Genomic DNA, 13,090 nt, shown 5'->3' with positions numbered 1-13,090 from the left:
ACATGATGATGCCCAGACGTAACTGAAATCTTTTAGTCTCGCTCCCACCTGCCTGATCTCCAGGCTGAGAGGTCCACCGTCATGCTTAATGTTTGGAGGAAGCAGAACCTGGTTTCTGTTCCTGGGAACCTGTTGGTGCAGGTTTTTTGGATCTTCCCCGACCTCGTTTAAAGAAGGTGGGAGGCGGTTTGGATTTTTAAAATTTTGCGGTCCAAGAGGACTGCAGTGTAGGTGTAGGTGTAGGATAAGATTTCCTAGCTGGGGCTGCTGTGGAGGGAAGAAATGTCAACTTACCCGCAGTCATCATGGAAATCCACGCATCCAATGCATCCCCAAATAGTGCCTGTCCTGTGAATGGCAGGTTCTCCACACTTTTCTTGGATTCTGCATCCGCAGTCCATTGGCGTATCTGGAGTCCTCTGCGTGCCGAGACAGCTATGGAAGTAACAGGCCAATATCCTTCATGGCCTCCACCATGAAACCTGCAGAATCCTGTATGTGACGTAAAAATATGTCTATGTCACTCCTATCCATAGTATCTAAGTCCTCTTAGGTGCCTGATCACTTTACTATGGCTTTAGGAATCCATGCACAAGCAATAGTGGGCCTTAAAGCCACGCCTGTAGCTGTGTATAGTGATTTGAGCGTAGTCTCAGTCTTGCGATCAGCTGGCTCCTTTCAGGCGGTTGAAGCAGGGACAGGTAAAACCACCTTTTTAGACATCCTAGATACTGAAGCGTTTACTGTAAGTGGGTTTTCCCACTTCTTCCTATCCTCTTCAGGGAAAGGGAAAGCAATGAGAATTCTTTTAGGGATCTGGAATTTTCTCTGGGTTTTCCCAGGATTTTTTAAACAAGGAGTTTAACTCCTTAGAAGCAGGGAAGGTAAGCGAGGACTCTGCAGCACAGGACACAGAGTCCTTAGACAAGGTAATGTGGATATACACACACACACACACACACACACACACACACACACACAGGAAAATGTCAGATACAGTTTCCCCCAGAGTACCTTCAGAGAGTCATAGAGTATAAGGAGCCAGCCACACAGCGCCCCTGTAGGCAGTTATTATGATAAAAGCCCGGCGCTGACTAACTCACCTTAATAGGGAGGGCAGCGCTCCCTGTCAGTGTCCTAGTTCCTATGATCTGCAGGGAGAAAATAAGAATTTACTTACCGATAATTCTATTTCTCGTAGTCCGTAGTGGATGCTGGGACTTCCTTAAGGACCATGGGGATAGCGGCTCCGCAGGAGACTGGGCACATCTAAAGAAAGCTTTAGGACTATCTGGTGTGCACTGGCTCCTCCCCCCATGACCCTCCTCTAAGCCTCAGTTAGGATACTGTGCCCGGACGAGCGTACACAATAAGGAAGGATTTTGAATCCCGGGTAAGACTCATACCAGCCACACCAATCACACCGTACAACTAGTGATCTGAACCCAGTTAACAGTATGATAACAGAGGAGCCTCTGAAAAGATGGCTCACTACAGCAATAACCCGATTTTTGTAACAATAACTATGTACCAGTATTGCAGACAATCCGCACTTGGGATGGGCGCCCAGCATCCACTACGGACTACGAGAAATAGAATTATCGGTAAGTAAATTCTTATTTTCTCTGACGTCCTAAGTGGATGCTGGGGACTCCGTAAGGACCATGGGGATTATACCAAAGCTCCCAAACGGGCGGGAGAGTGCGGATGACTCTGCAGCACCGAATGAGAGAACTCCAGGTCCTCCTCAGCCAGGGTATCGAATTTGTAAAATTTTGCAAACGTGTTTGCCCCTGACCAAGTAGCTGCTCGGCAAAGTTGTAAAGCCGAGACCCCTCGGGCAGCCGCCCAAGATGAGCCCACTTTCCTTGTGGAATGGGCTTTAACAGATTTTGACTGTGGCAGTCCTGCCACAGAATGCGCAAGCTGAATTGTACTACAAATCCAACGAGCAATAGACTGCTTAGAAGCAGGAGCACCCAGCTTGTTGGGTGCATACAGGATAAACAGCGAGTCAGATTTTCTGACTCCAGCCGTCCTGGAAACATATTTTCAGGGCCCTGACTACGTCCAGTAACTTGGAGTCCTCCAAGTCCCTAGTAGCCGCAGGTACCACAATAGGTTGGTTCATGTGAAACGCTGAAACCACCTTAGGGAGAAATTGAGGACGAGTCCTCAATTCTGCCCTGTCTGAATGAAAAATTAGGTAAGGGCTTTTATATGATAAAGCCGCCAATTCTGAGACACGCCTGGCTGAAGCCAGGGCTAACAGCATTACCACTTTCCATGTGAGATATTTCAAGTCCACAGTGGTGAGTGGTTCAAACCAATGTGATTTTAGGAACCCTAAAACTACATTGAGATCCCAAGGTGCCACTGGTGGCACAAAAGGAGGCTGTATATGCAGCACCCCCTTGACAAACGTCTGAACTTCAGGCACTGAAGCCAGTTCTTTCTGGAAGAAGATCGACAGGGCCGAAATTTGAACCTTAATGGATCCTAATTTTAGGCCCATAGACAGTCCTGCTTGCAGGAAATGTAAGAAACGACCCAGTTGAAATTCCTCTGTGGGGGCCTTCTTGGCCTCACACCACGCAACATATTTTCGCCAAATGCGGTGATAATGTTTCGCGGTTACATCCTTCCTGGCTTTAATCAGGGTAGGGATGACTTCATCTGGAATGCCTTTTTCCATCAGGATCCGGCGTTCAACCGCCATGCCGTCAAACGCAGCCGCGGTAAGTCTTGGAACAGACAAGGTCCCTGCTGGAGCAGGTCCTTTCTTAGAGGTAGAGGCCACGGATCCTCCGTGAGTATCTCTTGCAGTTCCGGGTACCAAGTTCTTGGCCAATCCGGAGCCACGAGTATAGTTCTTACTCCTCTCTTTCTTATGATTCTCAGTACTTTCGGTATGAGAGGCAGAGGAGGGAACACATACACCGACTGGTACACCCACGGTGTTACCAGAGCGTCCACTGCTATTGCCTGAGGGTCCCTTGACCTTGCGCAATATCTGTCCAGTTTTTGTTGAGACGGGACGCCATCATGTCCACCTTTGGTTTTTCCCAATGGTTTACAATCAGTTGGAAGACTTCTGGGTGAAGTCCCCACTCCCCCGGGTGGAGGTCGTGTCTGCTGAGGAAGTCTGCTTCCCAGTTGTCCACTCCCGGAATGAACACTGCTGACAGTGCTACCACATGATTTTCCGCCCAGCGGAGAATCCTTGCAGCTTCTGCCATTGCCCTCCTGCTTCTTGTGCCGCCCTGTCTGTTGACGTGGGCGACTGCCGTGATGTTGTCCGATTGGATCAATACCGACTGACCCTGAAGCAGAGGCCTTGCTTGACTTAGGGCATTGTAAATGGCCCTTAGTTCCAGGATATTTATGTGAAGAGACGTTTCCATGCTTGACCACAAGCCCTGGAAATTTCTTCCCTGTGTGACTGCTCCCCAGCCTCTCAGGCTGGCATCCGTGGTCACCAGCATCCAATCCTGAATGCCGTATCTGCGGCCCTCTAGAAGATGAGCACTCTGTAACCACCACAGGAGAGACACCCTTGTCCTTGGAGATAGGGTTATCCGCTGATGCATCTGAAGATGCGATCCGGACCATTTGTCCAGCAGATCCCATTGAAAAGTTCTTGCATGGAATCTTCCGAATGGAATCGCTTCGTAAGAAGCCACCATTTTTCCCAGGACTCTCGTGCATTGATGCACTGACACTTGGCCTGGTTTTAGGAGGTTCCTGACTAGCTCGGATAACTCCCTGGCCTTCTCCTCCGGGAGAAACACCTTTTTCTGGACTGTGTCCAGAATCATCCCTAGGAACAGTAGACGTGTTGTTGGAATCAGCTGTGATTTTGGGATATTTAGAATCCACCCGTGCTGGCGTAGCACTACCTGAGATAGTGCTACTCCGACCTCTAACTGCTCCCTGGACCTTGCCCTTATCAGGAGATCGTCCAAGTAAGGGATAATTAAGACGCCTTTTCTTCGAAGAAGAATCATAATTTCGGCCATTACCTTGGTAAAGACCCGGGGTGCCGTGGACAATCCAAACGGCAGCGTCTGAAACTGATAATGACAGTTTTGTACCACAAACCTGAGGTACCCTTGGTGAGAAGGGTAGATTGGGACATGGAGATAAGCATCTTTGATGTCTAGAGATACCATAAAGTCCCCTTCTTCCAGGTTCGCTATCACTGCTCTGAGTGACTCCATCTTGAATTTGAACCTTTTTATGTAAGTGTTCAAAGATTTTAGATTTAAAATTGGTCTCACCGAGCCGTCCGGCTTCGGTACCACAAACAGCGTGGAATAATACCCCTTTCCCTGTTGTAGGAGGGGTACCTTGATTATCACCTGCTGGGAATACAGCTTGTGAATAGCTTCCAATACTGCCTCCCTGTCGGAGGGAGACGTTGGTAGAGCAGACTTCAGGAACCGGCGAGGGGGAGACGTCTCGAATTCCAATTTGTACCCCTGTGATACTACCTGCAGAATCCAGGGGTCCACTTGCGAGTGAGCCCACTGCGCGCTGAAATTTTTGAGACGGGCCCCCACCGTGCCTGAGTCCGCTTGTAAAGCCGCAGCGTCATGCTTAAGACTTGGCAGAAGCAGGGGAGGGCTTCTGCTCCTGGGAGGAGGCTGTCTGATGCAGTCTTTTTCCTCTTCCTCTGCCCCGGGGCAGAAATGAGTGGCCTTTTGCTCGCTTGTTCTTATGGGAACGAAAGGACTGAGTTTGAAAAGACGGTGTCTTTTTCTGCTGGAAGGTGACCTGGGGTAAAAAGGTGAACTTTCCAGCCGTTGCCGTGGCCACCAGGTCCGATAGACCGACCCCAAATAACTCCTCCCCTTTATACGGCAATACTTCCATATGTCGTTTGGAATCCGCATCACCTGACCACTGTCGCGTCCATAACGCTCTTCTGGCAGAAATGGACATAGCACTCACTCTCGATGCCAGGGTGCAAATATCCCTCTGTGCATCTCGCATATATAGTAATGCATCTTTCAAATGCTCTATAGTTAATAATATACTGTCCCTATCCAGGGTATCAATATTTTCAGTCAGGAAATCCGACCACGCCACTCCAGCGCTGCACATCCAGGCTGAGGCGATTGCAGGTCGCAGTATAACACCAGTATGTGTGTATATACCTTTTAGGATATTTTCCAGCCTTCTGTCAGCTGGTTCTTTGAGGGCGGCCGTATCAGGAGACGGTAACGCTACTTGTTTTGATAAACGTGTGAGCGCCTTATCTACCCTATGGGGTGTTTCCTAACGCGCCCTAACTTCTGGCGGGAAAGGATATAGTGCCAATAATTTATTAGAAATTTGCTGTTTTTTATCGGGGGAAACCCACGCTTTACACACCTCATTTAATTCATCTGACTCAGGAAAAACTACTGGTAGTTTTTTCACACCCCACATAATACCCTTTTTTGTGGTACTTGTAGTGTCAGAAATGTTCAATGCCTCCTTCATTGCCGTGATCATGTAACGTGTGGCCCTACTGGACATTACGTTTGTCTCCTCACCGTCGACAGTAGACTCAGTATCTGTGTCTGGGTCTGTGTCGACCCACTGAGGTAACGGGCGTTTTAGGGCCCCTGACGGTGCCTGAGACGCCTGGACAGGCACTATTTGATTTGCCGGCTGTCTCATGTCGTCAACAGTTTTTTGCAAGTTGCTGACATTGTCACGTAATTCTTTAAATACGATCATCCAGTCAGGTGTCGACTCCCTAGGGGGTGACATCACTAACACAGGCAATTGCTCTGCTTCCACATCATTTTCCTCCTCATACATGTCGACACAATCGTACCGACACCCAGCACACACACAGGGAATGCTCTGATAGAGGACAGGACCCCACGAGCCCTTTGGGGAGACAGAGGGAGAGTTTGCCAGCACACACCAGAGCGCTATATATATACAGGGATAACCTTATATAAGTGTTTCTCCCTTTTATAGCTGCTGTTTTATATTAGCTGCCAATAGTGCCCCCCCTCTCTTGTTTTACCCTGTTTCTGTAGTGTAGTCTGCAGGGGAGAGTCAGGGAGCCGTCCTTCCAGCGGAGCTGTGAGGGAAAATGGCGCTTGTGTGCTGAGGAGATAGGCTCCGCCCCTTCACGGCGGCCTTTTCTCCCGCTTTTTTCTGGAAAACTGGCAGGGGTTAAATACATCCATATAGCCCAGGAGCTATATGTGATGTATTTCTTTTGCCATCCTAAGGTATTTATGTGTTTTATTGCGTCTCAGGGCGCTCCCCCCCAGCGCCCTGCACCCTCAGTGACCGGAGTGTGAAGTGTGCTGAGAGCAATGGCACACAGCTGCGGTGCTGTGCGCTACCTTATCTGAAGACAGGACCGTCTTCTGCCGCCGCTTTCACCGGACCTCTTCGCTCTTCTGGCTCTGTAAGGGGGGCGGCGGCGCGGCTCCGGGACCCATCCAGGCTGAACCTGTGATCGTCCCTCTGGAGCTAATGTCCAGTAGCCTAAGAAGCCCAATCCACTCTGCACGCAGGTGAGTTCGCTTCTTCTCCCCTTAGTCCCTCGATGCAGTGAGCCTGTTGCCAGCAGTACTCACTGAAAATAAAAAACCTAAATATACTTTTACTTCTAAGCAGCTCAGGAGAGCCACCTAGATTGCAACCTTCTCGGCCGGGCACAAAAATCTAACTGAGGCTTGGAGGAGGGTCATAGGGGGAGGTGCCAGTGCACACCACCTGATCCTAAAGCTTTTATTCTTGTGCCCTGTCTCCTGCGGAGCCGCTATTCCCCATGGTCCTTACGGAAGTCCCAGCATCCACTAGGACGTCAGAGAAAATGGCGCTGGTGAGTGCTGGATCCGCTCTGAGGAAGCCCCGCCCCTTGTAATGGTGTACGGTTTCCTCCACTAATTGTTTATACTGGCCTGAGGATTAGCCCCTGTTAGCTGTGTGACCAGTGTAGGGTTTATCCGCGCTGGCTCAGGACGCCCCTCAAAGCGCCTACACTGTGTTGCTGAGCCTTCCTGGAGCGCAGCCTGTCAGAGCTGCGCTTCCACCCTTGCGCCGGCAACCTGCTAACTGGGACGCCGGCGCTGTACTCACCACTTTCTTCTGGCTTTGTTAGGGAGTGGCGGCCGTGCTGCGGGAGAGAGCAGTTGCCTCGTGGACTTGCGATCAGCAACCTCAGGAGCTCAGTGTCCTGTCAGTAGAGTAGAGAACCGTTAACTCTTCAGTAGTGATGAGCAGGTTCGGTTTCTCGGAATCCGAACCCCCCCCCCCCGAACTTCACGCCTTTTACACGGTTCCGACGCAGACTCTGATCCTCCCGCCTTGCTCGGTTAACCCGAGCGCACCCGAACGTCATCATCCCGCTGTCGGATTCTCGCGAGATTCGTATTCTATATAAGGAGCCACGCATCGCCGCCATTTTCACTTGTGCATTGGAGATGATAGGGAGAGGAAGTGCAGCGTTCTCTCAGTTTCTGTGTTCAGTGTGCTGCAAATATCTACGTTCTCTGCCTGAAAAACGCTCCATATCTGTGCTGCATTGTAGTATAGGAGGACAGTGCAGAATTTTGCTGACCAGTGACCACCAGTATTATATAGCAGTACGGTACAGTAGGCCACTGCTCTACCTACCTCTGTGTCGTCAAGTATACTATCCATCCATACCTGTGGTGCATTTTAGTTGTGCGCAGTATATATAGTAGGAGGACAGTGCAGAATTTTGCTGACCACCAGTATATAATATATAGCAGTACGGTACAGTAGGCCACTGCTCTACCTACATCTGTGTCGTCAAGTATACCATCCATCCATACCTGTGGTGCATTTTAGTTGTGCGCAGTATATATAGTAGGAGGACAGTGCAGAATTTTGGTGACCACCAGTATATAATATATAGCAGTACGGTACAGTAGTCCACTGCACTACCTACCTCTGTGTCGTCAAGTATACCATCCATCCATACCTGTGGTGCATTTTAGTTGTGCGCAGTATATATAGTAGGAGGACAGTGCAGAATTTTGGTGACCACCAGTATATATATATATATATATATATATATATATATATAGCAGTATGGTACAGTAGTCCATTGCTCTACCTCTGTGTTGTCAAGCATACTACAAAAGTTCAGTAAAATGACCTAAAAATCTAAATTAAAAGCATCTGATGAGAAGCGTAAACTTGCCTATATGTCATTTACGACACGGAGTGGCAAGGAATGGCTGAGGCCCTGGCCTATGTTTATGGCTAGTGGTTCAGATTCACATGAGGATGGAAGCACTCATCCTCTCGCTAGAAAACTGCAGTGCCACTCCTAGGTGGGCCAGGTGTTTGTGTTGGCCACTTGGGTCGCTTAGCTTAGCCATCCAGCGACCTTGGTGCACCTCTTTTTTTCTTTGCATCATGTGCTGTTTGGGGACTATTTTTTAAATCAGCCATCCTGGCTGACACTGCAGTGCCACTCCTAGATGGGCCAGGTGTTTGTGTCGGCCACTTGGGTCGCTTAGTTTAGTCATCCAGTGACCTTGGTGCAAATTTTAGGACTAAAAATAATATTGTGAGGTGTTCAGAATAGACTGGAAATTAGTGGAAATTATGGTTATTGAGGTTAATAATACTATGGGATCAAAATGACCCCCAGATTCTATGATTTAAGCTGTTTTTTAGAGTTTTTTTTTTTTTAAAAAACACCCGAATCCAAAGCACACCTGAATCCGACAAAATATTTTCGGTGAGGTTTTGCCAAAACGCGTTCGAATCCAAAACACGCCCGCGGAACCGAAACCAAAACACAAAACCCGAAAAATTTCCAGTACACATCACTACTCTTCAGGAAGTTGGTCCCACGAAGCAGGGAGGCTGTTGCCAGCAGCCTTCCTGTAACCTATCTCTAGAAAATAAAAAGCTAAGAAAACTCCTAGGAGCTCCCCTAGCTGTGACCGGCTCCTCCGGGCACATTTTCTAAACTGAGTCTGGTAGGAGGGGCATAGAGGGAGGGGCCAGCCCACACTATTAAACTTTTAAAGTGCCAGTGGCTCCCAAAGGACCCGTCTATACCCTATGGTACTAAATGGACTCAAGTGTCCTCTAGGACTTAAGAGAAAGTGGATTATAACCTAGCAGATGATGATGATTACAGGGTATCATATGGTGTATTGCATGTAAAGTACCTTGTACCACACCTACTCTGCTGTAGGAATATACCTTTATATAAGGGAGAGTAACACTTGTACAGGCTTACCAGCGTATGAGCACACACGTAAAGGAATACTACCTTACCAATGCTTCCAGGAGTAACGTTAGGAGACATTTCTCTGATCCATCAGCTCATACGCCTGAGGTTATTGTTCATCTAGAATCTCCAATTCATACGATATGTTTCCCATCCATTGTTTTACATCGGTGCTGACATAGGACTTGCCGAGTGACTACATCTCCATTTATACTTCATGGTTAGTTACCAGTACAAGAGAGAGAGATATCTAAGTCTTATTATAATATTACATTTGTTATTGTGAGTGTTCTCAGGAGGGTGGACACAATGATTGTCTGAGACACAATATTATAAAGCCTTCATTAAAAGTTATGTTTTATTATACACACATTTACAATTAAGTGTCCCAGAGAGTCGTCTTCTCCTATTGTTTACAAGATAAATATTGTTACAGAAAATGTCACATTTCCATAATGTATTTTATTTCCAGCAGATGGACACACAAGCAGGAATATCTCAGAAGGACATCTAATGTTATCCCCGGATTGTGACATAAAAGATGACAGTAGACCGGGTTCTCCAGGAGATAACCCCATTACCCCAATTATACATCCAGCTCTATCAGCTGATCCCTCTGATCCTGGGAAATGTTCTCCTGATCACTCTGATATTGGTGCATCTGTTACAGCTCTGACAGTAGATACAGTGTTTCAGTGTTCTGTAGATGCCAAATGTTTTACGAAGAACACAAAGCCTAATAACCCATACACAGGTAAGGCAGGTGAGAGGCCACTGATATGTTCTGAGTGTGGGAAATGTTTTACATACAAATCACAACTTGTTATACATCAGAGAAGTCACACAGGTGAGAAGCCATTTTCTTGCTCTGAGTGTGGGAAATCTTATTTAACTAAATCACATCTTGTTATACATAACAGAAGTCACACAGGTGAGAAACCATTTCCATGTTCTGAGTGTGGGAAATGTTTTGCACACAAATCGCAACTTGCTACCCATCAGCAAAGTCACACAGGTGAGAAGGCATTTCCATGTTCTGAGTGCGGGAAATGTTTTGCACACAAATCAGTTCTTGTTAAACATCAGAGAAGTCACACAGGTGAGAAGCCATTTTCTTGCTCTGAGTGTGGGAAATGTTTTACACAGAAATCACATCTTGTTATACATCAGAGAAGTCACACAGGTGAGAAGCCATTTTCTTGCTCTGAGTGTGGGAAATCTTATTTAACTAAATCACATCTTGTTATACATAACAGAAGTCACACAGGTGAGAAACCATTTCCATGTTCTGAGTGTGGGAAATGTTTTGCACACAAATCGCAACTTGCTACCCATCAGCAAAGTCACACAGGTGAGAAGGCATTTCCATGTTCTGAGTGCGGGAAATGTTTTGCACACAAATCAGTTCTTGTTAAACATCAGAGAAGTCACACAGGTGAGAAGCCATTTTCTTGCTCTGAGTGTGGGAAATGTTTTACACAGAAATCACATCTTGTTATACATCAGAGAAGTCACACAGGTGAGAAGCCATTTCCATGTTCTGAGTGTGGGAAATGTTTTGCACTTAAATCATATCTTGTTAAACATCATAGAAGTCACACAGGTGAGAAGCCATTTTCTTGCTCTGAGTGCGGGAAAAGTTTTACCTGGAAATCCAAACTTGTTATACATCAGAGAAGTCACACAGGTGAGAAGCCATTTCCATGTTCTGAGTGTGGGAAATGTTGTGTAAGTAAATCACAACTTGTTAGACATCTGCGCAGTCACACAGGTGAGAAACCTTTTCCATGTTCTGAGTGTGGGAAATGTTTTGCATGTAAATCAGATCTTGTTATACATCAGAGAAGTCACACAGGTGAGAAGCCATTTCCATGTTCTGAGTGTGGTAAATGTTTTGCACTTAAATCATATCTTGTTAGACATAACAGAAGTCACACAGGTGAGAAGCCATTTTCTTGCGCTGAGTGCGGGAAATGTTTTACACAAGAATCAAATCTTCTTAGACATCAGCAAAGTCACACAGGTGAGAAACCATTTCTATACTCTGAGAAATAATTCCGCTCTTGTTGCACACATTAGACATCACTCAGGTGAGGAACCATTTTAATCTTCTGGAGTATACTTATCATTGCCATGCGTTGTTCTTCATGGTTCTTATCCTATCTCCTATGCTTTTTGCAATATACATGTTACCACTGGGTGAAATAATCAGATGTCATGCCATCATCTACCACTGCTATGCAGATGACCTGTCTTTGCTCTAGGTACTGAGAACCCAGTACCAATCCTAAATGGTTGTCTAGCTGAGCTCCAGGTGTGGGTGATGCCAGTTGGCTGTGATTCAGTCCTGGTGAAACAGGTCTTTAAGCTCACCAACAAAGGGCAGGGCTACAGTTCAGCTTTGCTACCAACCAGGCTTACGCTTGGGGGTTCAGAGTTACAAAATGCTGATCATGTGCGGAATCTTGGTGTCCTAGGTGGTGGAGTGACACTTAGATATCGGTATCTGCCACAATTAGATCCTCATTTGAGGAACATAGCCAGACTCCAGCACTTTATTCCCTCAGAAAATCTACCTACAGCAGGGGTGGGCAATTATTTCAGCTGGGGGGCCGCTTAACACTTCCAGCGAATATTCGAGGGCCACACACAAAATACTCAAAAAGAGTCCCCTTTTTACACATTACAGCAGACATCGTCCCCCTTTTTACACATTACAGCAGACAGCGCCCCCATTTTTACACATTACGGCAGACATCGTCCTCTTTTTACACATTACAGCAGACAGCGCCCCCGTTTTTACACATTACGGCAGACATTGTCCCCCTTTTTACACATTATGGCAGACTGCGTCCCCTTTTTACACATTACGGCAGACATCGTCCCCCTTTTTACACATTACAGCAGACAGATCCCCCGTTTTACACATTACGGCAGACATCGTCCCCTTTTTACACATTATGGCAGACATCGTCCCCTTTTTACACATTACAGCAGACAGCGCCCCCGTTTTTACACATTACGGCAGACATTGTCCCCCTTTTTACACATTACAGCAGACAGCGCCCCCGGGTACTAATGGTTCCCTGAAGGAGGTCTATTATTGGGATCCCGGTGCCCTCTGGAGGGGACTTTACTTCTAATCAACGGTTGTGCTGCCCGTGTCCAGTGTATGTATGTATGTATGTATGTATATATATATATATATATATATATATAAACACACACATATTATATATATATATATATATATATACAGTATATGTTTACAAATACTCACACACACACATATATATATATATATACACACACATATTATATATATATATATATATATATATATATATATAAACAGACAATGTGACCCGGCACTCACAGCTCCTTGATAAGGCTTCCTTGGCTCACGGTGCCCTCCCTCGGGTGACGACCCGACAATACAGCGAAACAGACGGGCGGCACTCAGAGCATGTAATCAGGTGAAAGCGTGCAGTGAATTTATTATCATAAAGACATCAACGTTTCGGGGTCGCAGCCCCGTCGTCAGGATTAGTGTACATAAGCAAATAAAGTGTTTAAATACCTTAACTTCAGGAGGCACTCCTCCCACTCGTGGAGTCCACGCCGCCCGGATCCCGGTCGAGACGTCCCTCACTTCCGGAAGTGACGTAATGCCGGTCCGTCCAGCTGACGTGTTGCCAGTGAGGGGGAGATCGCCATGGTAACTGAGCACACAAATGAGAAAACAGCGTGAACTGAATTTACATAAGTAAAAAAAGTCAAAAAAAATAAAAAAAGTGATTACTTATACATTGCTTTTGATAGTACTAATAATCGTGTAGTGTGTAGGTAAAAAATCAT

General features: G+C 46.6%; 1 protein-coding gene across 1 annotated transcript in view; it reads left to right on the top strand.

The window, feature by feature from the left end:
- Positions 1–12,405, top strand: part of LOC135008985 (zinc finger protein 345-like) — a 38,442-nt gene extending 26,037 nt beyond the window's left edge. Inside the window, exon 6 of the mRNA XM_063952240.1 lies at positions 9,708–12,405. Within this exon, the coding sequence (XP_063808310.1) occupies positions 9,708–11,287 (1,580 nt within the window). The 3' untranslated portion in view covers positions 11,288–12,405. The remainder of the gene's footprint in view (positions 1–9,707) is intronic.
- Positions 12,406–13,090: the final 685 nt, after the last annotated feature.

Source organism: Pseudophryne corroboree, unplaced genomic scaffold, assembly GCF_028390025.1.
Source record: "Pseudophryne corroboree isolate aPseCor3 unplaced genomic scaffold, aPseCor3.hap2 scaffold_2234, whole genome shotgun sequence".
Lineage (NCBI taxonomy): Eukaryota > Metazoa > Chordata > Amphibia > Anura > Myobatrachidae > Pseudophryne > Pseudophryne corroboree.
The sequence above is the reverse complement of the archived record's forward strand: the minus strand, read 5'-3'. Positions and strand labels throughout refer to the sequence as shown.